Raw genomic sequence first — 25928 nt, 5'->3', positions numbered from 1 at the left:
CCAGTCAATTAGATGTAGAGAACCAAGATTCCCCTTTATGTTAAAGCTTGAGTCTCTGCTCCTAGGAAACTTTCCAAAGAAGCTTCATCTCCTGGGCCAGGCCCCAGCCCAACTTCACTTCAGGTCAGTAATCACCAAATATGACACTGTACTGGGTACTGGAATCCAGGCTGAGGGAACTAGCAAAGTGACATTTAAAAACCTGGGCTGTAGAGAAGAATTGAAACTTTTGGATCAAAGCCCCAGGCAATTCAAAGAACCTCTGTTTCCAAGGCATTTGTTTAAAAAGTTTTGTCCCCATGAAGCTCCTTAGGAGCCTGTTGAACCACGCACAGACTTTTAATTTCCTGAAAATAATTTTGCTCGAAGTTAAAAATATGCTCGGGCCACCTGATGCTAAGAGCCAACTCATTGGAAAAGACCCTGATCATGGGAAAGACTGAAGGCAAAAGGAGAGGAGGGCGGCAGAGGATGAGATGGTTGGATGGCATCACTGACTCAACAGACATGAACTTGGGTGAACTCCAGGAGGTGGTGAGGGAGGCCTGGTGTGCTGTAGTCCACGGGGTCATAAAGAGTCAGACACGACTTGGTGACTGAACAACAACAACCACAAGACCCCCAATCCTTCCCTGCCTGGCTTAGGTATATCTCACACATGCTGGGAGAGATGCCGTCTTTGGGCTGGGGAGGATGGTGAAGAAAGGATGGTTTGCTAAGATCAGTACTGGGGATTCAAGGTTGGATGTCAGGAACTGACCAAATGCCCATGAGGAGAGGAAAGAAGTCAACACATCAGCAGAGGCCATGTCCCCAGGGGGGTGACCAGACTGGATGTCCTCTGCATGTCCAGCTCAGCTCTGTCACCAGCCAACACGTGACAGTCGAGAGAGGGGTGAAAAATGGCACAAAGGACTGGCCAAACTTTTCGTTTATCTCCCTGACCAACAACAAGATCCAGAAGGCCAAGACCACAGCCTATTAATACCCTGAGCCTCACATGACCAGCACAAAGCAAGATGAAAGAAAACAACAGTCTTGAGGTGGCTCTGGGAAGGGCAGTCGGCTGTGAGCCATGACTCATCACGGGGTAGGAGGTGGGGTAGGCAGAACTCTGCCTGAAATCCTTCCAAAAGCCCCATTCCATGTGACTGCCATCTCACGAGGGCGTCAGCTTCAATCTTGTCTAAAATTGCACCAATCCCAAGAACACAAAAATTCTCAAGGCTATGACTGTGCATTTGAGGGGAAACAAGAAAAACCCTTTAGCCTGACTGAGATGATCTTTGACTAAGGAAGAGCAGCAAGATAGAGTAGCAAAAACCAGTCAATTGGCAGAAGAATAACATGTCAACCACCCTCTGTTTATTCCTGTGTCAAAAGAAAGTCCTTCCTTTCACCGCCAGGCAGCCTCGGGGTCACGAGAGAACCCTGGAACAGGAGGAGACCGGACGCTCTAGCTGGGTGACCTTTGCAGCTGTCAATCACTTAGCAAGTGTTTTCTGCGTGTCAATTCTGTTCTAATGTTGTGGTAGGTGACATGGATTAAGACACACGATCCCTAGACTCAGGGGGGTTACCGTCTAGTCTGTGATGTAAGTCATTTTACTTTCCAGAACCTCAGTTTCTTCATTTCTGAAGTGGACATTAAAAAAAAAAGACTACCTGGGACTTCCCTGGTGGCCCAGCGGTTAAGAATCTGCCTGCCAATGCAGGGGACACGGGTTCGATCCCTGGTTCAGGAAGATCCCACATGCCTCAGAGCAACTAAACCCATGTGCCACAACTACTGAAGCCCGGGAGCCTAGAGCCTGTGCTCTGCAACAAGGGAAGCTACTGCAGTGAGAAGCCTGCAGACTGCAACTAGAGAGCAGCCCCACTTTCCGCAACTAGAGAAAGCGTGTATGCAGCAACAAAGACCCAGTGCAACCAAAAGTAAATAAACAACTTAAAAAAAAAGACTACCTACTTCACGGGCTGTAATGAGAATTACGTGAGATCAGTATATAGAAACCAAATACAGGGCATCATTACAATAAGGTATTATTTCTTTCCCTTCCAAATCCCAATCTTTTAGTGAAGTTTTAAGTTGATATCAAGGGTTATCATTTCCATAAAGCTTTTTCTATAAAGGGCTAGATAGTAAATATTTTTGCCTTTGAGAGCCATAAAGTCTCTATTGCAACTACTTAACTCAGCAATGGTAGTACAAAAGCAGCCCAGGACAGTATGTATATGAACAGGTGTGTCTGTGTTCCAATAAAACTTTATTTATAAAAACAGACATGGGGGGCAGATTCAGCTCTTGGGCTACAGTCTATCAATTTCTGATAGAGTATAGAATTTGATATATATATTTATCACAGAGTTCAAGAGTGAGGGCTCTAGAGCCAAACTGCCGGCCTCCATTTCCCTAGCTTTAAAATGTACACGGTAACAGTACCTGCTTTAGAATTGTTGTGAAGATTAAATGCATCCATAAAGCACTTAGAACAGTGCCTGATACCAAAAATATACTCAATAAATTACTATCATTTGTTTCTTATCATAGCACAGAGAATATTACTAGGTAAAATTATTGCCAGGGAAGGCGTAGTGAATTAGTAGGGTAAAGTACAGCTGGTTTAAAGACCTTTAGAATTGTTGTATTTCAACTTTATATATTGTCAACCAAATGCTTAAATTCTTTCAAATTCTCATATTCCTTTCTGTCACTTTTATTATAGTTCTGATACATTTAATAGCTTCTTGTCTGATGATAAAAGTTAACGTTGATACATTCTATGACTCACCTAGGTGCATCTACCATGAAGTCTCATTTTGTAAACACTAACAGGTGGTTGCCAAATGCCAGTGACTGTGCTCACTACTTTACATGTGTGATCTTATTTCACCTTCAACGGCAACCCAATGAAGTGGGTTCTCCACTAGTCAAAAGAGGACTGTGGCCCGGAGAAACTATGCAACTCATCTAAAGACATACAGCTGTAGCAAGTGGAGGAGCCAGGACTTGGGCCCAGATATGTCTAACAGAGAACATATTTATTTATTTATTTAACTTTTTGGCTATGCCAGGTGGCATGTGGGAATCTTAGTTCCCCAACCAGGGACTGAACCTGTGCCTCTTGCAGTGGAAGCGCTGAGTCTTAATCACTGGACTGCCAGGGAAGTCCTGAGAACCGGTTTTTCTGATAGTTTAAGGACTTCAGTTTCTCAAGGCTAATCAAATTTGCATCTAGGGCCAAACTTTAAAAACAGTAGTAATATCATGTATTGCTATGTTCTAGGAAACAGAGTCTGAAAACCTTATATCAATATTACCCTGTGATAGGTAATCAGCTTGTAACATTAAGGAAGAAATAATATCCAGAAAGGGTTAATAAAATGTTTGTGTGTGTGTGTGTGTGTGAGTTGCTCTGTCATGTCCGACTCTTTATGACCCCATGGACAGTAGCCCGCCAGGCTTCTCCATCCATGTGATTCTCCAGGCAAGAATACTGGAGTGGGTTGCCACGTCCTTCTTGAAACAACCTATTTGTGTGTGTGTTAGTTGCTCAGTGATGAGGCAATGTGTGTGTGTGAGAAAGTTGCTCAGTTGTGTCTGACTCTTTGTGACCCCATGGACTATACAGTCCATGGAATTCTCCAGGCAAGAATACTGGAGTGGGTAGCCTTTCCCTTCTCCAGGGGATCTTCCCAACCCAGGAATCAAACCGGAGTCTCCTGCATTGCAGGTGGATTCTTTACCAACTGAGCTATCAGGGAAGCCAATAGCTTTAGGTAAATCACGTAGGTCTTTCCACATCAGTATAATTCTACAGATCCAGAACCAGTACTGTATGAAACTGGTAGCAAGGAGGACAGAATTTATTAATTTTACTTGTGTCAAGGGAGCTGTGTGCCTAGGGGTGTAGAGCTGTATCTAGCAATTTATTTACCAAGATGACTTAGCCAGTTGGATTCTTTGCCTCTGGCCACAAGAGAAAAAGAAGAGGAAAACGGACTATTTGCAAATGGCTGTTTGTTTTCTGCTGGGCAAATTTTAGTCCAGGTGCCAGTAATTTGTGGCTGTGTTTAAAGAGAGGCGGGGGTGTGGTGGGGGTGAGAAGAGGGTTCTAATTCCAGGCTATCATTACTGTGGGACTGCCTGGGGATCCAGTAGGATCCTCAGTGACTAGCTGTGCAGTAACAGGACCGGTTCTGGGCTCCCGGAGGAAGGGCTGGTGGTCACCGCGTGCCGAAACCACATCCTGCCCTTCGGCTTTGACTCATGCTACTCTTAGACACACTGAGAAGAAAAATCTAGTTGCAAGCAACATCCTACAGCCAATCTCGGAACGGATGCCAACCACAGCTTGAAGGGGTGTGTGGAAGATGAATGGGCAGAAAAGAGACTGCCCTCATATCTCACTTTGCCCGCAGAAAAAGTAGGTTTCTATCGTCTCTTCCGTTTGGTTCATCACAGCATTCAGACTTTTTTTTTTAGCATTCAGACTTTTAAAAATAAATTTGCTTGAGTCACTTCTCTGCTCGAAACCCTCAAATGCCTTCCCTTGGCCCTTAGAAAAAAAATTAGCCTCCTGACCATGACTAGCTAGGTCCTCCCTGACCTGGTCTTCACTCCCTGTCCAGCCTCATTGCACCCAGTCCTTCCCCAGCTGACTCCGCTCTGGCTCCACAGCCCGCCTCTGGTTCCCCGAACCACCTTCTAGCTCATTCCCACCTCTCAGGCTTTGTCCCGGGCACATCTTCATGGGAAGCTCCATTCAGGTTTCGGTTTCAATGTTGCCTGCTGAGAGCTCAGAGAGCCCTTTCTGGACTCTCCTAGATCTTACTATGGTTTCATTGTTCTTCATCATTTCATTTGTACATGTCTGAAATGATCTTGTTTACTTGCTTGCTGACTGTCTAATTGGAATAGAAACCTCAAGACAGAAAGGGTTGTTTTGTTTACCACTCTACCCCACCCCAACCTGCTGGAGAAGACTCCTGAGCATCCCTTGGATGGCAAGGAGATCAAACCAGTCAATCCTAAAGAAAATCAACCCTGAATATTCATTGGAAGGACTGATACTGAAGTTCCAAAACTTTGCCACCTGATATGAAGAGTTGACTCATTGGAAAAGACCTTAATGCTAGGAAGGATTGAGGGCAAAAGGAGAAGAGGGCAACAGAGGATGAGACGGTTGGATGGCATCACTGACTCAATGGACATGAGTTTGAGCAAATACACGGAGATAGTGAAGGACAGGGAAGCCTGGGGTGCTATAGTTCATCGGGTCACAGGAAGTTGGACACGACTTAGTGACTGAACAACAACAACTAACCCCACCTGGCACATGGCAGGCACTCAACTGTATATATATTTAACACATCTGTCTTTAGACTCAAGGAGTACTATAGCTAGAGGGGCCCTGGATAACAGTTTATGCATATTCCCTCCTGCTTTAGAAAAGGGGGCTCAAGGGGGGTCAAATGACACGATCAACAGTAGATGGTATGGACTGTCAGGCTGGCATTCATATGGGGTCTTTTCCCAGACTGATACATCACTTTTAATGCAAACACATCATTAACACTTACCAGGAAGGCAAGCGGCTGAGATTTAAAGGAATACCAGGCAACTGGGGCTTTAGAAGCACAAACAGAAAGAGCAGCTACTTGCCTTGTTGGTTCGAGGTTAGCTATGCAGCATGCATACCCAAACATACTCTGTCTTCCATAGAATATTGTTAAAAATGTAATTCATCCCTAAATTTCTCTTTTCCCTATGACAGTAGGCTCTGAGGTTTAAAGGACATTCATGTCCGGTCAGAAAATATGCCAAAGGATTCTCAAAGGTAGGAAAAAACTTTAAGAAGCTTGGAGAAGCCCCTGCCCTTTCTCCCATGCTCAGTACCCAAGCTGGGTGCCCATAGGAAAATTATGTCTTCTGCAATAAACCTTTGGTTATATCAGGCAATACCTCTGTGTACTTGCAAGACCCTTATTTATTCAATGGACAACCTAGATTAGAACCTGGAAAGTTTTGTCCTGACTTTGAGCCTGAACACTGACAGGTTGGAAGAGGGAGCATTTTGGCTACATTAATAATCTCCAGGCATGTCAAGATTGGGTAAATATTATTTGCAAGTGAAACATCTCTCTAACTGAGGGCCAAGTTTATACAAATCAATTGTATTCTCAGCCGAGAGCAACTTGCCTCTCTGTCTTCTATCCATCCCAGAAAATTCTGAACTTAAGAGTGATGCCCTGTTCCCTGTATTGACCTGAGCACCTCTGTTTGCCACAATGAGTCTGCTGAAATCAGGCTCCCTGTCTACGCAGCCTCTTTACCCCCACCCTAGCATTGAACCAGGCTCATTGTCACACTGCCCTTGACTCTCCTTTTCTCTTTTTCCCATCTCCAGTTTGGGGCTCATGCCATTTGTCTCTGCAAAGCCTTCTACTGTCTCTCCACCTGGCCAAATCCTGGCCTTCCTTCAAGGAAGGAGACTCTCAGGTTCAACCTCTTTCAAGAATCCACCTCCAGTGTTTCTCCATCTCCAAAGTGGGATGCAAAAGAAAATCAGGTAGGAAAATCATAAAAAAGTCAATCTCTATATTTTATTTCATCTTGAATTTCTATTTTCATATATTTTCTAATGCCTAATTACCACCCTAAAGATGACAATAGTTATAGCAGCAATGGATGTACTGGGCACTGTTCATAGGCATTTCAAGGGATTAAATTCAGTTTAATTTTGTAGCAATAGGATAGTAGGTACCATTATTAGCACCTTTTAGAGGTATATGGGGCTTCCCATGTGGCTCAGCGGATAAAGAATCCACCTGCAATGCAGGAGATGCAGGAGACGTGGGTTCACTCCCTGGGTTGGGAAAATCCCCAGGAGGAAGGCATGGCAATCCACTCCAGTATTCTTGCCAGGAGAATCCCATGAACAGAGGAGCTTGGTGGGCTATAGTCCACAGGGGAGCAAAGAATTGGACATGACTGAAGCAACTAAGCACGCATGCATGCATCTGTGTATGATTTACAAGTGAATTTATGAATATATATAAATTGAGAATACGTGCACTGTCAGTTGTCCGTGGTCAAAAACACCACTATTCTGGTCTTCCAGCCTTCCTCCATTTTTGGGGGCACCCCCACTTCGGTGGGTACCCCCTACTTCTGCAAGTATTCTGTTACTTTTGTCATTGTGTGGGTACCCCCACTTCTTCAGGTAGCCCCCTACTTCTGCATGTACTCATCCAATTCTGTGGTCATACCCTCAAGGCCTGTGAGTGTCCCCCACTTCTTAGGGCACCTAGAAATTGCACGATCTCCTTGCCTAAATGCTTAGGATGACTGAGAAAGCTAGGAATCCTGAGATGCAGCACTGCTTGGTAAAATCGCCAGCACCCTCATCAGCAGTCACCTTAAGCTTAGCTCGGGACCCTCAGTGCTAATACCCTACGGGTGGATTCTCCCAGTTCCTAACCACTTCTGCCCTCATTTTCAAATGGGCTTAGGGCTCTGCTCCTTTGATTTTATTGCCATTGGGAGGGCTGGCCTCCTTCCCTCCATCTCGGTTTCTCAGTCTCGAAGGAAGAAGACACCACCAGTTTTAAGACCCAGGGGGCAAGACTCGAACTTTAAGCAAAGGAAGGCTGTGCACCACCAGATTAATCCAAGGTCACTTGGGCAGAGGGACCCGGTGCAGGGCCCAGCTGCCCGCACACATCATGACCCATCAGGGGCTTGGCAACAGCACGCCCTTTAATTGAAGGCATTGGGTTTAAATTTGAGTCATTATCGTGCCATATTTCAGCCTTTCGTTTGCCAAACCGCCGGTCAACTTAAACTAAAACATGTTTTTGGAAAAAGATTTTTAAGGGGTGGTAAGAAGTCAGTAACTTGCTGGAAACATTCAAATGGACTTAGGGCTGTAATGCAGAAAAAAATAAAAATGTGCATCGGTTTAGGTTGTGGATGTTCTCTATGGCAGAGGAGCGGAGAGAGTGCGGTTGCAAACTTTTTGTTTGTCCTTCCCCAACCGTTGCACACAAGGGGCAATTCATTAAGGTCATGTGTGCGTGCATGCTAAGTTGCTTCAGTTGTGTCCGACTCTGTGCGTCTCTATGGACTGTAGCCCGCCAGGCTCCTCTGTCCATGGGATCCTCCAGGCAAGAATACTGGAGTGGGTTGCCATGCCCTCCTCCAGGGGATCTTTCCGAGCCAGGGACTGAACCTGCATTTCTTATGTCTCCTGCATTGTCAGCTGGGTTCTTACCACTAGCACCACTGCCACCTGGGAATCCCCTTTATTAAGGTCAGGAAATTGCTATTCAAGGGTCTTCCTGGTCTAAAGGCAGCATCTCGAGTTACCAAGTACTTGGCCACATTCTCATGCCATAGAGAGAGCTGGGAGGACCAAAGATCATTCTGGCATTAAAGTGTTAAAGCCCTCTCTTGCACTCATGCCTCAGTGTGTCTTGTTTAAAAACTTATTATGCAAAATATAAGTTGGGTTCCCAAGCGGTTTCTGGGCTGGTTGGCAAACTTGAAAACACGCTAGCATCAACTGGTGGATAAACTTAAGTAGCAATGCCAAGGTACCAGCTTCAGCTGATGAACTCGAATGCACTAGAGGTGGGCTTCCTAGGGAAAAATGTTTCACAGGTGCTTCTAATGTGCAACTGTGTGTCTTCTGGAGACCTACTTTGCTGGCCTCTCTGTGCCCTGGATGGGTTAGTCAGCACTTGTGTTTTCCTGGTTACAGTTCTAACCCCACCACTGGCCCATCTCCTGGAATCTTCATCAGCTCCCTAGGGGAATTTCCAAAATGTGTTGGTCTTGAGGCATGGTGTAAACCCATTTTTGAAAAAGTGACCTTTCATAAGTGGGTAAGTTTCTGCTTTTAGAGATTTTAAACCATCTTTAAAAACCACAGTTAAAACTGTGTTTAAGCCATTGGTGGTATGGAGAGAAGTGGGTAGAGGCAATGAGTGTAGCCTAAAGCCAATTAAGCAAAGGTACAAACGTTATATAAAAACCTCTCCAATTTATCATCAAATTTCTGATTCTAAAAGTTCCACAAAATTTTCATGCTATCTGATAAAAATCATAACACTGAGATAGGATTGTTGGCCATCTTTTTCATTCCCTCTGCCTGTCTCTTTTATGGAGATTGATAGCCAGTATGAATACGATTCATTTTTAAAAATGTACTTTGTCTTTAAAGAGGTTAAACAAATTTGAAGGCGTCAAAGTTGATTCTTCTGGTACTGAGGAATCATTGTAGTATTAAGAAACCATTAGGCCAAAGCAGTAGGATGAGGATAAAACACTGGCAAGCTACTTTGCAAAGTTGCTTTAAGGATAAGAAGACTATTTGAGAACAACTTAAGTGTCTTAAGTTCCTTAGAAGAAAACCCTCAAAATGTGGTGCCTATCATTAAAATGTTTAAACTCTTTATAAAAATAACATTTCTCAAATTACAGAGGACTCTAACAGTGAAGAGGAAAAAAAGATTATTCTTTCCAAAATAGATATTTTCCCCCTCTTTCTGAACCTAATAACAGAAAGCATTCAACAGTTTCTTTAACTTCAAGATTAGGAGATTGTGCTCATACTGTTCACAAGTTCTTCATGCTGAGTTTTAATCGAGAGCAAAGGGCATGATTCTCCAGGTATTTTTTTTTTAAGTAGAAAATCATTTTTTTTTATCAACCAAATTGAAAAGGTCTTTCAGGGAGAATAAACAATAATGTTTTAAACACACAAGAAGATTTAATAGTCAACTAGTCTAAAAATTAAGTCTGGAAAAGCTTACCAATTATAAAATCTTGTCATAAAAGTCAAAAATATTAATTGAATTCCCAGAAATAAAATTGCCTTGTGTGATCAATTAGAGTTGACTCTTATAAACAGTAATTTTGACAGGTAGGTAATAACAAATATTAGTAGCTGACTTTGACTAACATATTCCGGTCTGCAGAAAATTTCCATGTATGTTACTGAGTTTCACAGCTACTCTGTGAAGTTAGGTTATTCTAAGTCCTTCTGACACTTGGGAGCGTGAGGGTGAAACAACGGAAAGACGTGGAGCTGAGATCTGACCGCAGGCCACTTTACTTTCAGTCCTTTGCTTGTGTGGAGCTCCTCCTTGTCGCAGCTAAAGAGTGTGGACTTTAACTGCCGGTTTCAGATTTGGGTATCTTCGCTTATGTAGCTTTGTCACCTTGGACAGGTCATTTTACTTCTCTGTACCTCTCTCTTTATGTAAACAGAGAATAAAAGTACCTACACTTTACATGGTTAATGGAAGGCTAAGAGGTATCAGTGCACACAATTGTTTGAACTAGATCTCCACAATTCAACTCCTTTGTTCCTTTGCTTTATCTTATTTCTTGGGGAAAGGAGAACAGGTAGAAAGGAGAACCATCTAAAAATTAACCATATGCTGATCAGTTTGGGATCAAGACATCAGATCTGGGAGATTGGAAACTATTCACTTTGTTAGTGACAAGTTCCAGGTCTTCCTGGGCCTGACTCCAACCAGCCTGCACTGAGTTGTGGGCCAAAATGACCTCCCAGAGTCAGCAGAGTCACACTGAGTGACATGAACATTTCATCAGAAAGGTCTCTGATTGTTATCCCTTTTGGTCTGGAATAAGGGTTCATCTGAAGAGCAGACAGATCTGATCATGGGCCCAGCTCAGAGCTTCTAACCTACAAGAGGCCTGGGTTTGTGTGTGTGTGTGTGTTTTAAAATCAGGTCAGTTGGGACAGCCAGGCCTATATCTGCCCAGATGACAGGTGAACGATCCAGGCCTCAAGGGGGCTTGAATGTCATCGCTCTGGCTGAGCCTTTGCAATCATCTGACTCACCGACACGGCACCGAGAAGCACAACAACCCAGGAAAAAGAAAATAAAAACCCGACCGACCAACACCCATAGGGGTAAACTGCCTCCTAATTCTGATCCTAAAACCCAAACAGCTGCTACCTCCCGGATGGAACCGCTGACAACACCACACAAGGGAGCTTAGGGGGAAAAACAGCCACCAAGCAATTAAAAAGAATCAGTAACTTGAAGGTCATGGTTAGGCTTAGCTTGTTTTACTACCTTCATCATCACTATTTTGCTAAAGCTCATTAATTTTTTTTTTCACCCCAACGCAGGGTTTAAAATAGGAAGCAACTGACCCAAGTGGGTAGTTTCAGGCTTGCAGTGAACCTGGGACTGAATATTGTCATCACGTGGCGGTGGAGGGGTGGTGGAAGGGAGTCAGGGAAACAAGGTTCCAACGTGCCTGAACACCCAGCTTTGAGGCTTACACCAGAAATGTCTTAAAAGTTCACACAGAGTCAGCTACAATTGGGCAAGGAGGAAGGCCAGTGAGAATGACCAGAGGGGCATAAAATTTTTAAAACAAGCCAAGGTGCTTTACAACTTGTTTTCTGCTAAATTCTCTCTGGCTAATGTTGCTGCCAGAGCCCATGCTGCCCGCCCTGTGGCTCACATGAGGGATTATGGCGGTCCCTGTCTGGGGCTGCCAATCACAGGCACGTCTTAACAGGATCCATATGGAACGGAAGTCCATCCGGGGAAGGGGAAGTTGAGGAGTCCATTTTCTGCTTTCCTCAAGATGCCCAGGGTCCTAAAAAGTTACTTTTATTCTTATCATGCAGGGGGGGGGGGTGGGGGCTACTTCAAGACAAGCTAAAGAGACACTTCAACTTGAGAGTCTGGGTAATCTACAGAGACTTACCCGTACAACATAGTTAAATCTTCTGGAATCCAGAATGGCAGTTGAAAAGTCCAGCCTGTTGAAAGCTTCCCCCAGAGTGCAGTATCCATGGCGCTGAATATGAAAACAGGGGGTGCAGAGGTCAAGTTCTAGAATGATCTGCCGGGACTCTGCCGACCAGCTGGGTGGCTGTCTCAGGTAACCTGCTCCTTTCCTGCACCATGATCAGCTCTTGCTGGGAACCTCCACCCCCCTACCCCTCACCCCCGTGAGCCACAAAGATGGGTGGTTCAGCAGACAGTTGCTTTAGTCAGTGACTGAAGTCATGATGTGTACCTCGTGGGCCCTTGTCCTCCGCATGCACTTGCTTGTTGAGGAATGGTTGGGAGATGGATATGTGATATATGTTGATCACGGGAACATACTTCTGGGGGGAGAATTAACCCTGCCTGTGTTAGCTCTGTCTGCCACCCTGCCTCACGTCTCTAGGGCTTTTCTCACTGTGATCATCAGAAGTGTTTTTAAGGCTTCACGAAGGAGCCAGGAAGTTTTGGTCTTTCCCCTGTGAATGCGCAAGGCACTGAGGGTGGAAAACCCTGACTCACAGCCCCAGCTCTACTCCTAGTACCTGGGTGGTCTCGGGTATATCACTGTCTCCCTCTCAGGGCCTCAAATCACAGAGGGAACTAGTTCTCCAAGGGCCCTGACAGTGACAGAAATTCTATCAATCTACCATGCAAATTTAGATCTTACCACATCGTGTTCTCTTCTGCATCTTGTTTGCGCAGTGTCGCACCAGGCAGGCACAAACACTTCTGCTGTGTTTAGTAAGTAAACCTCCAGGGCTAAAATGAACTGAGTTGAAGTCTAAAACTGATGTTAGAACAAAAAGGAGGCACTGTCCTGAGGGAAAGGCTGGAACTTTATAACAGTACATTTGAGATGGGAATATTCATCTCCATAAAGCACTTTTACAGTCATCATCTCACTGAACAACTGGGGAGTCCACCTAGTGACTTTTGCCTCTATCTCTGTAGCCCCAAACTCTGATGGTTGGCTAGGCAGTGGGCTGCAAGCTACCACCACCCACACCCAAGGAGACAGTCCTATATTCTCCCAGGGCAGGTATAAAACTAAGCATTCTCCTTAACAGATGAGTGCTCACCTCTTTAGTACTTCCTTTGTGAACATAGATCCATTTTTCTTGGTGGAAATCTAAAAAGACAAACAAAAAAACCCAATAGCTTTAAAATTTACAACATGCCCAAGATTTTGCATTTATTTTTCATTTATTCCAAAGTGTTAACAAGTTTTGACAGAAAATACAAAGACTCTACTGACAGTCTAAGGGGATGCAAATGCCTAATTTCTGCAGTGTATAAATACCAGAGTTATAATTTACTTTGTTGAAGGCATTTCAAGTCTTTGATACTCAGATTGAGTATACCAAAGCTCCAAATTAAAGAAAAAAAATCTAATACCCAAGTACAAGTTGGTGTTAAATGCCAAGCCTACAAGTTAAACAACGCCTTCAAGAGTAGAAATAAAACAGATAACATGAGAAAGCCATGCAGTACAGATGGAATCAACTAAAGATCTGTAATTCCTGCTTATTAACAGAAATTTAGACTCTCTGTTCATACATCCAGCATCTAGAACTGTTACTAGTATTTATACAAGTAAAGAGGGGGGGGGGGGAAATGTACATTCAAAGCCTCAAAACCCAGTTCCAAATGAAAGCACACACTGCTGGGCTGACCATATTACTGAATAATAACTAAACTGTCAATATAAGTGACAAGCTGGGAAAAAACACCCCAACTAGCAACTGACTTATAAACACAACTATAAAGAATACATTAATCTCACTCCTAAAACGCACAACCACGTTTTTGAGTGCAGAGATCCCTGTAACCTCTGTCAATGACACAGTCAATGTGAAAGCCAATGCCAAACACGTGAGGTGTGATTCCCGTCCCCGACCGCCCCCGCTCCCGCCCCAAGAACCAATCAAAACGATCTACAGACAGCTTTCTTTCTTAAGTTCAAAACAAACAGCTTACACTGAGTTTTGGTTTTGCTATTCAGCATGTCCTTCTTTCTCTTCTTGGCTGCAACGTCATAGTTCAGGCTGTTGAAAAGATTCTCCTTATTGTATACTTCCTTGCTGCAGTAACTAGGAATAACAAGACCAGAGGGGATGAGCTGTAACAGTTATACTTTAACATGAGCTGTTTCTATAAATAACTCACTGCAGTTATAAAACTCAATCATATGTGCTCCTCAAACAAAGCAATAAAATAATCACTCAAAAGAAGTCTGCACAGGCCCAAACTTGCCTCTTTTAGGAAGAAAATAGTGTCACATCTCTATGGAAGACAGGGATGGGGACTTCTACTCATTTTGAATGCCCAACGGTGTTTGCCATTGTATTAGATACATAGTTCTGCACTCTTTAAGAGCCACCCAGGGTACAGCAACATTATTTTAAGCAAAAATTATGAATGGGTGGGGAGGGAGGAAGAGGAAGGGCTACTGCTATCACTATAATATACAATATTTTCATTTTGCAAAAATCATCCACCTCAAGCTGCTTTAAAAAAAAATAGCTTTATGGAGATATGATTCACATACCATATCTTTGACCTATTTATTTATTTTTAATTAACTTATTTTTTAATTGAAGGATAATTGCTTTACAGAATTTTGTTGTTTTCTGTCAAAAATCAACATGAATCAGCCATAGGTATACATGTGTCCCCTCCCTCTTGAACCTTCCTCCCATCTCCCTCCCCATCCCAAGCTGCTTTTAACTAGCATGCTCCCCTCCTGTCTTTAAAACATTTACAGAAGTCTGACTTATAGACTGTATTTCTAGGAGGTGTTCAGCGTATAGGATTAGTTGTTTAGGTTTCATATCATTCCTTGACTAACACTAGACATCATGTTGTGAGGTGAAGACCTTGAGTCCTAAATGAAACAAGCTGAATTTACAATTCACACATCTGTTAGGGCTGAAAAGACAACTGGTCAATTCACAGGTCACTAAACAATGTACAGTTTCACCTTGGGTTGGGGCATATTTCCTTCAGTAAGCTTAGCTGTCTCTGGGGGGCTGATGGAGTTCTATTATGTAATGGGACTTGAGAGGTAAATCTCCAAAAAGTTTCCGCAGAAGAAATGCAGGAGAAATATTGAGAAGATACAATGAAAAGATCCCCTTACCCCTACTTCCCAATTCCCATGGGGTATGCGTATGCCAGGCAGGATTTTTATTTTTTTCAGGCAAGATTTATAATGTCAACCAGTAAAACATCAACTGGTTTTTTTTTTTTTTTTTACTTACATCAACCATATATTAGAGCCCTTTAACTTTCTGAATTAAATTGTGATTTGATTTATATCGTTTGGACCAATATCTGTTGGATAAGATGAGGCACACCTGCACTTCTACATGTTATGAGTATTATGTAAAAGAGAAAAGAGGGGTTGAAAAACAATCTCCGGTATCCTATTACTATCAATACAATGATCTCTCCAGTACTTCAATAAGTACAATAAGTATCTTGCTAACATGCTTACACGTGACAGCACCAACAATATACTCAGTGTTTCTGGACCCAGAGGGATAGGCTAGATGGATAATCAGTCATTTGTTAATCTTCCCTCAGAAGGCCAAGCTTAATACCATTTATTGAACTTCCTAATATCATTAGCCCTCTCCTTCTCATCCTGGGATACAGGATACTTTGAGGTTTCAGCGGGTTTACTGTAGAAATGCCCTGTCTTAGGGAACACTAAGTCTTACTGAGCCCAGGGTGAATGTTTTGGGCCTGGCTTTGTGTCACACGTGAGTGTGTATTTGCTTGCACAGCTCTAGGGGCACAAAACCACTGAGCAGCCAGCTGCCCTGCGCCAAGTTCAGCAGGGTAAGAGGGGCAGAAGAAACAGAGAGCGGAATTCGGAGTCCTTAGAGCTAATTTAAGAAATTTCTGTCAACGCTGAGGAGAAGGGAGGAAAATGGAAAGTCACTTGACTGGTCCATGATGTACCAAAGCTGAGAACAGCTTTAGAAAACAAAGTGGAGGCCATTTTGTGTAAAAATATCACACGAAGACTTATTTTTAAAGGAAACACACACTGGCACCATGAGCAGACACCTACAGCCTGGATTCCACACAGAGAGCACCACAAAATGAAGCTGTCTTATTCTCAATCACACATTTAAGGGTTAGTGGAGCATTTTTGGAGCCTGGGCCATAGATGGTGACCATTCCTTAGCAATGTTAAATATTTATCTTTCATCTTATTCTTTTCTAATTGAAAACATTCCTCAAAGGAATTTGAGCACTTGCTTTCCTCAGAAATAACAATAACCTGCTTTAAGCCCGAGTGACTCATTTCCAAAGCTAGTTTAAGAAGAATTGGACATAATTGATGGCGCTCTCCCATTGGAGAATGTAGAAAAGATTTAACCAAAGAGAAACCCTGCACTTTTTCACTTAGGTTTTGGACCTCAGAGGTAGGGCCTTGAAGGAAGAACTACGGGGTTTATTTGTGTTGCCTGCTTATATGTTTTCTTTTAAGCAATAATATATTCAGTTAGAGGCTATTTTGAGAGTTCAATTATGTCCATTTCAAGAAAATGCAAAGCCAATGGAAAATTACAACTGAAATTTTGAACAAGAAAAGCCATCATCATTTAGGAACCATGACTTTTTTTTTTTTTTAATAAGCAAAACCATTTAAAGAGGCTGTCTTCTTCATTAAATGCAATAGTAACCAGTAACTTGCTATTTTATAGTCAGTTCTAACTAATCTTGATTTTTATAGGCACAGGCCTAGAATAAGAAAAAAAAGACCTCTTCCAGCCCTGTACTGTCATCACACACATACCAAGATACTTAAAGACAACTTTAGAAAAAATGAAAGATTTCAAAATAAGTGCATTTGGCAGCAGAGACAAAGGGAGGGAAGAAGAAGAAAAAAAAGAAGTCCTATTTCTCATTTGTAATTGACCATTTGGAGAAAGCTGTGGCCTACTCCTAAGGCTTAGTTGTAGATGAAGGCCAATGAGAGTTCTAGGCTAATTTGCTCCAATACATACCCAAACTGTCAGACTCACAGGGCGAGAACCCCATTGTTGAGGCAAAACAAACAGCCTAGTGTATGAAGCCCTGAGAACACTGCCTTGTACACGGTAAACGCTCGTAAAAATCTTAACTATTATTTTATTTGTTTATTCACTATTTTATTTGCTTGTTTTTATTTGTGCACCCAGGGCACCAGGGTAAACTTCCTGCTTCCTGGTTCAGCCTTAGCTGTACTTTTGGAGTTTTCAGAGGCACCACTGCAGGCTTGCAGAAGAGTGGCCCAGGCTCAGGGAGCTGAGATTACTCATCTGGGGGGTGGGGCGGGGCAGGGCTGGGGGTTATTGGTGAGCAGGATTGCTTCCGAGGTGGCTCAATCACCAGTTCCTTGAAGCCTTGGATCGCCCTAATTCCTGCTGAACTCTTTCCTTGAATTTTCTTCATCTGCCCAAATGTAACACTTGCCATTCCTCTTAGGTAGTTTCAACTTTTTCACAAGGCGCCCTCCTTGAAGTTTATCTGAAATCCTCCCTTGATCTCAGTTCAGGGCACTTAGCTGTGATGGGGTTTTGGAACATTCTGCTGCTGGAAGAAGACAGGGCCGGGGACACAGACAGAATGGCCAGCAGGGTCCAGAGAAGGTGCTCTGGGCAGAGAAGCTGTGGTCCACAAGCAAAAATCCCATGGTCCCCAGGTTGCAACACACCAAAGGCACCCTCACCCCAGCTGCCTCCCCGCGCCCCCCCCCCCCCACTACTCTTGTCCAGGCAGCTCACAGAATGGGAGGTGGAATCAGACTAAGTGCCTGAGGCCTCTTTTGCAGGCCTCCGTTGCACATCCACCCCCCTCCCTCTTTTTCAAAAGGGCCTGCCTTTTGTTTTCTCCTAACAGGAGAGGCATTCAGCTTCACCTGAGTAGGTAGGCTGGCAGCCCAAACCTGACATCACAGGGCAACATCACCAGGACTGAAAACAGGAGGGATATTTGAGCCTGCAAACCCGGGTCTCAGAAGGCCAACAGCTTTGAAGAAATTGGCAGACTTCTCATGTGAAGTAGGGAAGGGATTGTTTACAATTGCTGGGAGAAAAAAAATACTCTGCAAACAAATAGGCAGCTGCTTTGCTAGGAGCTACCAAATGAGTCCTCAAATCTGACTCATCCAAAAGCCCCAAGTGGTCACTAAATGGATCACCATTTGTCATGATGGTGGTAAGGTGGCAGTTCTAGCTCAGATGGCCTGAAAAGCGAGGAAAGAAAGGAGTTTCAAGAAGGGGAGAGAGGGGTGGGAAGCTAAGGGCAAACTTTCGTGGTAAGGTAAACCTGTCTCCAGGTCTCCCCTACTATGGAGAGAGAGGCACCACTATTCTAAATAGGAGTGACACCAGCTTATCTCCCAGAGCAGATTCAGTGTGAATGTTTATGCCAAGCAGAGCCTCTGATTTGGAAACTCTCCTGCTGAACCCACTGGTCTGTCTCCCACTGAGGAACAGCCTACGCTTGTATCTGGGTGAGCCGCTGGGACACAGCTAAGCAGACCATGGCTGCAGCTCCCTAGAAGAATCCAAACTATCACCTCAAAATAAAGTCCAAAATATTAGATCCTCACTTCTTAGGAATGAGGAGGAAGGGAGGAAGGAAGGAAGGAAAGAAGCTTCCATTCCTACTATACTAAAAAAGAAGCTTTTAGTCCAGGGAGAAAAATTTAGGCCAAATAGGCAACTAGAGTCCCTAAAAGAGTCTAGAGACAGCAGTTGGTCTTTTTATTTTTCCGTAAATTTTCTGAGTTTCTATAAGTAAGATTTCTTTAGAGTGCTCCCCAAACTCCCCAGGGACGACCTCAAAGTGTCTTTAAAGTAAAGGTCAATGTGCTCTCGTCTTCCCTGGCAGACCCCCAAGACTAATTACTTTTATTTTTTTCCACTGGAAAACAAAAAGTGATGCTTCACAAATCACAAACAGGTGCGGGGCCCTGGAGGTCAGGACGCTGAAATAACCGTATTTCCTTGATAGTTTTTGTAAAATTGAGTGCCAGGGGCTCAGCCAAACAACCACGGGTAAACCTGAGTGGAAGCTGGCCCTCCTACAGGATTCTCCACCGAGGTCAGTGTAAGGGCTGGGGGTGGGGAGCAGTGGTTTTCACCAAAGGCCACTGGTTAAGTCACCCAAGGGTGAGCAGGTTGCACTGATCCCCTCTGGGCCAAATGGCAGCGATGTGGATGCCAACTGTGGTGATGAGGGCTGACAGACTCCAGGCCGTCTAACTCCTGAGTCGCTGCTTCTGTGTTATTAAACGGGGTGGAGGTGGGGCATCAGGCTCCTCGGAAACTCAGATTTTCCACCACACTGACAGTTCAGGTGGAACTTGACTCCAGAGGCTCACCCAAGCCAGGTGGACTTTCTGCAGGGGATGGGCATCACTTGAAATGGGGGCGCACGCACTACTCAAAGAAAACGACGGAAAGGGCCCCTGAGGAAACAGGTGCAAAGACGCGGTCCTCCCACAGGCCGAGGGCTTGTGGGGTTCTCAGCCCGCCTCCCTCCCCTCCTCCGCAGCTCTGCCTCCTCGGGTCTTTACCGTCGCTCTGCCAGCACGGATGCCCCAGGGACCATCTGGTCGCCCCTTCCTGGTTACTCATCCTCCCTGCCCACTCTGTGGTCGTCTGTGCGTGGGAAGAGCCTGGAGGCGCGGCGGGCAGGACCCGTGTCCAATCCTGTCTCAGACTTGTGCTCAGAGCCCCGCCACCCCAGGGTCCACCCCAGGGTGAAGGTCATGCGACCCACTCGCCGGCGTTCACCCCCCACCCCCACCCCCCACGCAAATCGCACGACGCTGGTGTCCTTTAAGGCAGTGGACCCTTGAAGTTGGGTCTAAGTTTTAGCGTTTGGGGATAAGATCAGTTTCTCAGAGGGACCAGGATTCTGTAAGAAGTGCCCACTTGGAGACGCTGACCTTGAACAATAAGAGAAACCAAACACTGGTGCTCTGGCGACATCTCTGCAGAAACCCGGGATAAGTCACTTCCATCCTTCTGGTCCGGGGCTCCCTCCTCACCCTGTTCCGGCCTGCCTGCGTCCCATTCACCCGCCCCCGACTCCGAGAGGCCAGCCCGAGTCTGTCCACCGCAGCTGAAGTTGGTGGCGACCCCCTCACCTGCCGAGGTCGCTCACGAAGCTGCCGCTCTTCTCGTCCAGGAAGCGTTTCCAGCCATCCGCCGTCTTCACCCAGCTCTGCCCCGGCGACCGCCAGTCCTGCCCGAGGAATGGCATGGCACTGCCGAGGGATGCGACGGATGGGCGCGACGGACTGATGGACGGGGACCTGCCTGGCGGCCTCGGGGGCGCGCCTGCCCTGGGCGGCTGCTCGGGGGTACTTGGGGGCCGGTGAGGGAGCGGCTGCGGGATCCGGGGGTGCGGAGCGAGGTGCCGGCGCTCGCGGAACGCACGGTAGAGGGTCGCGGGGCGCGCGAAGCTCGCTGCAGTGCAGCGCTGCGGTCCGGGCCGCCGTATTTATCTTGGGCCGCCGGCCGCGGCTCTTTGTTGCCGGAAGAGCCGCCTGCTCTTAGCCCGGCCCCTCCAGCCCGGAGGCCACGTGGCTTTGTTTATAGGCTCGACTTGTTTTCCGCGGCGCCCGCGGCTCCAGCTCTTCTGGCTGTTGCACAACCGCTCGCCGATGGAAACTTGAAGCCGCGCTGCGGGGCCGAGGCTCCCACTGCCCCCTCCGCCCCGGGCCCCTCTGCGCCCCCTTCCCGCACGCAAAGAGCGCAGCTGCTGCGGCTCGAGCGCGAGGCAGGGCGCTCGGGGAAACTGCACCCAGTCCTCCTGCAGCTCCCGGCCTGGCGAGGTGCGGGGAGGACTAGGCCCGGGCGGCGTCTGGATCGCTGCGGATTCGGGGTGGGGGGAAAGGAGGCTCCCCGCCTCCCAGCCCCGAGCTGTGACAGTCGAGCCCCGCGGTTCCAAGCGGCCTTGCGGGAGCTGACCCGGCACTGCGCAGCCCGGAGCCGGGTAGCGGGGTGCAGCCTCTTGGCCTCTCTCACTGCCTAGACCTCGATCTCCTCGGTGGAGGAAGGGATCCGCCGTGAGGCGGGGATGGGGAGGAGGAACTCCTCCCTCTGCCTTCGAACTGTTGAAGTGTCTGCTGTCAGACCTGTCCCCCGGGTGGCAAAGGAAGGAGGAGGAGGCCGGGCGGCGGCTGGTCCCCGGGCGGTGGGAGTGGAGAGCAGGGACCGTCCCCTACCCACTCTGCGCGCCCTGGCTGCTGCGGCGCCCGGCCCCGCACAGCGCAGTCGGGGAGCAGGTTAGACAAGTCCTAGCTCCGCTCGCTGTTCGAGCCTCCCTCTAGGGCGTCGGGGCCTGGGCTTTTGTTCTGAAGAACCTCTAAGCCCCTTCCCCTTCCTTGCAGTTTGGTATCCTCTGGGCTATTAGGCCCTCCTCCGGGAAGAATCAGGCCAGGAGTTTTGTTTTAGTTTTGGTAAGAGTTTCCAGAAAGCCCCTCCGCCCGACTGAAGGGGACTGAAGGAAGTTCGGTCAAAGCCCACAGTGAGGAGGCAATGCCTCCAGAGTCCTAGACCCTCACAGACCTCAGTTTATTCACCTAATCCTCCTAACCGCGAGCAGGGGGTCCAGTCTGGCAGCGATCCAGCCCCTGAGAAAGGTTAAGCCTATGACTTAGCCAGGGTCACAAGGCTTGTTTCTTCACAACCCACTGTACAGTCTGAAATCACCCTGTTTGCTTTTTGGTAATAAGTTTTACCACTCTCTGCAGAATGTAAACCCCGGGGGAGCTCCAGCGTCTTGTTTGGGGAGCATCCCAGCTCCAGCACTTTGCCAGGCTTGGAGACGGCCTTCCGTAACTATTTGTCGTATGAGTAGGTGAATGCATATGGGAGGCTGCTGACCTCAGGCTATCATCTTGCTCTTCATGACTTCTAGTTATGGTGCTTTATGATCTGTTCCGTTTGGTGACTGGATTGCAAAGAGTGGTCACAGCAAAGTAAAATCTCCATGCTCAAGAGTTAGCTTCTGCTTGATTCCCTGATACCTCCACAATCCCTCCTTTGCAGCCACCAACTCTTGCTATCTTTAAGGCTCAGAGTAGACAAATTGCGTGTGTCTTGGGAGGGGTACATGTTGGAGGGGAAAGGAGATGTTTTTAATAAAGTCTGTTTTCAAGTAGCCAGAGTTTTCTGATTCAGGTTTTCCACCATAAATAATTTATTAGTGTAGTAATAGTAAAAATAGCTTGTAAAAACACTAAAGAAGGTCCCAGACAAATGATAGTCACTATGATCTGGCTCATAGATGAGATAGTGTTGGGTCTGGCCTTTGTTGGGGAGAGCTGATACCTGCAAGGGAGCATAATTAAGGGATGTGATTATTAAAAATGCGTGCCAGTTTCACATGAGCTATAGCTCTGTAGAAACTACAGAAGGCAGAAGATTTGAATTCTAATTCTGCTAGAGCAACGTATTGTCTGTCTGACCTGGATGAATGACAAATTCTGGAGGCTCAGTTTTCTCAGCTGTCAGGAAAGAATAGAGCCTATAAATGTCTACCTTTCAGGATTGTTTAGAAAGTATTTTAAATGGGATTACTGTTACCAGTTCTTTTCCCTTTGTGTAATGCCCTCACGTGGCACACGGCCTCTTAATAATATGTAATTCCCTGATTCTTTTTTAAAAGTTGAAATATAGTTGACTTACAATATTATATTAGTTTCAGGTGTAGAGCATAATGATTCAGTATTTTTATAGATTATACTCCATTTAAAGTTATTACAAAATAATGGCTATAGTTCCCTGTGCTGTACAATATATCCTTGTTGAATATCTATTTTGTACATAGTAGTTTCTATCTCTTAATCCTTGACTCCTATCTAGCCCCTCTCCCCACTATTATCCGTTACTTTGTTCCCTCTGTTTTGTCTCTTTCTGTTTTGCTATATTCATTTTTATTTTTTAGATTCCACATATAAATGATAAAATATTTGTGTTTCTCTGCCTGACTAATTTCACTAAGCATACTATCTTCTGGGTCCATCCGCATAGCTGCACATGGCAGATTTTTGTTCCTTTTTTATGACTGAGTAGTATTGCATTGTGTATATACACCACACCTTCTTTATCCACTTGTCTGCTGATGGATACTTCTGTTGCTTCCATATCTTGACTATTGTAAATAGGGCTGCTATGAACATTGGGGTGCATGTATGTTTTCAAATTAGTGTTTTCATTTATTTTGGATATATTGCCAGGAGTGGGATTGCTGGATCATAGGGTAACTCTTATTTTTAGTGTTTTGAGGAACTTCCGTATTGTTTTCTAGTACTAGTACTAGTACTAGTTTACATCCCCACTAACAGTGTACATCCATATCGTCATCAACATTTGTTATTTTAGACTTTTTGATAATAGCCATTCTGATAGGTGTGAGTGATATCTTATTTTTGTTTTTATTTGCATTTCTCTAATAATTAGTGATGTTGAGTATCTTTTCATGTGCCTGTTAACTATCTGTATGTCTTCTTTGGAAAAATGTCTACTCAGATCTTCTGCCTGTTTTGTTTTTTTTTTAATCACATTGTTTGTTTTTCTGATATTTGAGTTGTATAAACTGTTTACATAATTTGGGTATTAACTCCTTGTCAATAGTATCATTTGCAAATATTTTCCCTTGTTCAGTAGGTTGTCTTTTCATTTTGTTGATGATTTTCTTTGCTGGGAAAAAGTTTTTAAGTTTAATTAGGTCTCATTTGTTTATTTTTGCTTTTATTTCTTTTGCCTTAGGAGATAGATACAAACAATCTTGCTACCATTTATGTCAAAGAGTGTTCTGTCCATGCTCCCTTCTAGGAGTTTTATGGTTTCAGAGTTTACATTCATGTCTCTAATTTTGAACTCATTTTTGTGTATGGTATGAGAAAATGTTCTAATCTCTTCCTTTTACATGTGGCTATCCAGTTTTCCCAGCACCACCTATTATTGAAGCGACTCTTTTTTCCAGTGTATATTATTGCTCCCTTCGTTTGTAGATTAATTGACCGTAGATTTATTTCTGGGCTCTCTATACTGTTCCATTGATCTAGGTGTCTGTTACTGCGCTAGTATCATGCCGTTTTGATTATTGTAGCTTTGTAATATGAACTCAGTACTTCCCTTATTCTTAACACTGATTCTGGCCATGTAGCTTGCTTTGGCCAGTGGGATGCCAGTGGATGTGATGCGAGCAGAGGATATCATGTGTGTGTTTGTCTGATTGGGCTTGTCTTCTTGTACTTCTACCAAAACCATGACAAGAGAATACTCAGAGTAGCCACTGCTTCTCAAGCCTGGGTCCTAGAATGCAACACGTGGAACAGACAACCCCACTTGTCCCACAGATATGGTAGCAAGAAATAAATATTTATTTTTGAATGCCACTGTGATTATTGTGGTCTCTTATTACACAGAATTCTTGTGTCAGTTGCTGACTAGGGTTGAGTAGATAAAACTCTATGGAAGTTTTAACTTAAAAAATTTAAGCATAAGTAGGAAATCACAATTTTGGGGTCCTTGACTTTTTGGCTAAGAACTAATCTCAGGAAGCTTCAGTGTTTGTCTCTAGTCCTTTGGCTTTCTCCTTCTGTGACTATCATATCTTAGCTCTGCCATTACTAATGTCTGAGTGACTGCTTTAGATTTCCCACACCATTTAAAATCCAACTTGACACTTTTTCCAACACATGGTTTCCAACCAGGAAGCCTTGTAATGCTGTGAGCCCTTCAGGATAAAGAATGTACTCGGCCACGTCTAGACCAATTACCTTGACTCTGCAAAGGCTGTGGAGTTGGAATCCTTGTCATGACTGAGCAGTTGAGAACCACAAAGACAAAATGTCAGTGTGATGCCTGTGGACTCAAGATACAGAAGCAGAAGGATACTCTGAGAATTTCCCAAGGCCCAGTCTGGGCAGGAGCGTGGCCTAGGAGCATGGCCTAGGGGCTTGAGCAGTTCACACAATGCAGGTACCCTGGCTGAGTTCCACTGCACAGATACTGAGCCTCTGCCTCTGCTGAACAGCTTTGTGCAACAGACTGATCAGATCACACGCTGGGTATTCAGTTATTTATCTGTGTTTCTCCCCTATGAGGCTGAGAGCTCCTTGTTGGCAGGGCTGTGTCATCACAGTGCCTAGCATAGTGCTTGGTACATAACAGATAAACCATAAATAACACAGTGAATGTTGAGCTAACCCTGGGATGCTGGTAGTGCCACGTCTTTACCTGCTGACACCTTATTATTTCTAAGGACATGACAGAACAAGGAGGTGGGAGGGTAACATTCCCTAGTCCTGCCCTGCATATCTGAATTCTCCAACAGTGATGCCTTACCAGTTGGTGAGGCAAATAGAGAAGGTGGTGGCTTCCCTCAAAATGATGTTTTCATGCGCTTGTTACCTTGATGGCAGATACTAGCCATACTGAAGATAGTGTGCCAAGAACTTCGCAAATGTAATCCTGTTTAACAATCCTCACAAAAGTCTGTGAGCTAGGTACCATTATTCCCATTTTATAGATGAGGAAACTGAGGCTCAGAAGAGTTAAATAGCCTGCCTGGGATAACCCAGCTAGTATGTGGTGGAACCCAGGCTAGTACCCAGTTCAGTTCAGTGGCTCAGTTGTGTCCGACTCTTTGTGACCCCATGAATCGCAGCACGCCAGGCCTCCCTGTCCATCACCAACTCCTGGAGTTCACTCAGACTCACGTCCATCGAGTCAGTGATGCCATCCAGCCATCTCATCCTCTGTCGTCCCCTTCTCCTCCTGCCCACAATCCCTCCCAGCATCAGAGTCTTTTCCAATGAGTCAACTCTTTGCATGAGGTGGCCAAAGTACTGGAGTTTCAGCTTTAGCATCATTCCTTCCAAAGAAATCCCAGGGCTGATCTCCTTCAGAATGGACTGGTTGCATCTCCTTGCAGTCCAAGGGACTCTCAAGAGTCTTCTCCAACACCACAGTTCAAAAGCATCAATTCTTTGGCGCTCAGCCTTCTTCACAGTCCAACTCTCGCATCCATACATGACCACAGGAAAAACCATAGCCTTAACTAGAAGGACCTTTGTT

The 25928-nt window shown here is 45.2% G+C and overlaps 1 protein-coding gene across 1 annotated transcript in view; it reads right to left on the bottom strand.

Annotated features, from left to right (window-relative positions):
• FBXO32 (F-box protein 32) overlaps positions 1–20879 on the bottom strand; it is a 37689-nt gene extending 16810 nt beyond the window's left edge. The window contains exons 1-4 of the mRNA XM_019973534.2: positions 19982–20879; positions 13804–13916; positions 12906–12955; positions 11762–11854 (exon numbers count right to left, since the gene is read on the bottom strand). Coding sequence (XP_019829093.1) covers positions 11762–11854; positions 12906–12955; positions 13804–13916; positions 19982–20097 — 372 coding nt within the window. The 5' untranslated portion in view covers positions 20098–20879. The remainder of the gene's footprint in view (positions 1–11761; positions 11855–12905; positions 12956–13803; positions 13917–19981) is intronic.
• Positions 20880–25928: the final 5049 nt, after the last annotated feature.

This window comes from Bos indicus, chromosome 14 (genome assembly GCF_029378745.1).
Source record: "Bos indicus isolate NIAB-ARS_2022 breed Sahiwal x Tharparkar chromosome 14, NIAB-ARS_B.indTharparkar_mat_pri_1.0, whole genome shotgun sequence".
Taxonomy (NCBI): Eukaryota; Metazoa; Chordata; class Mammalia; order Artiodactyla; family Bovidae; genus Bos; species Bos indicus.
This window is presented reverse-complemented; position numbering and strand designations above follow the sequence as displayed.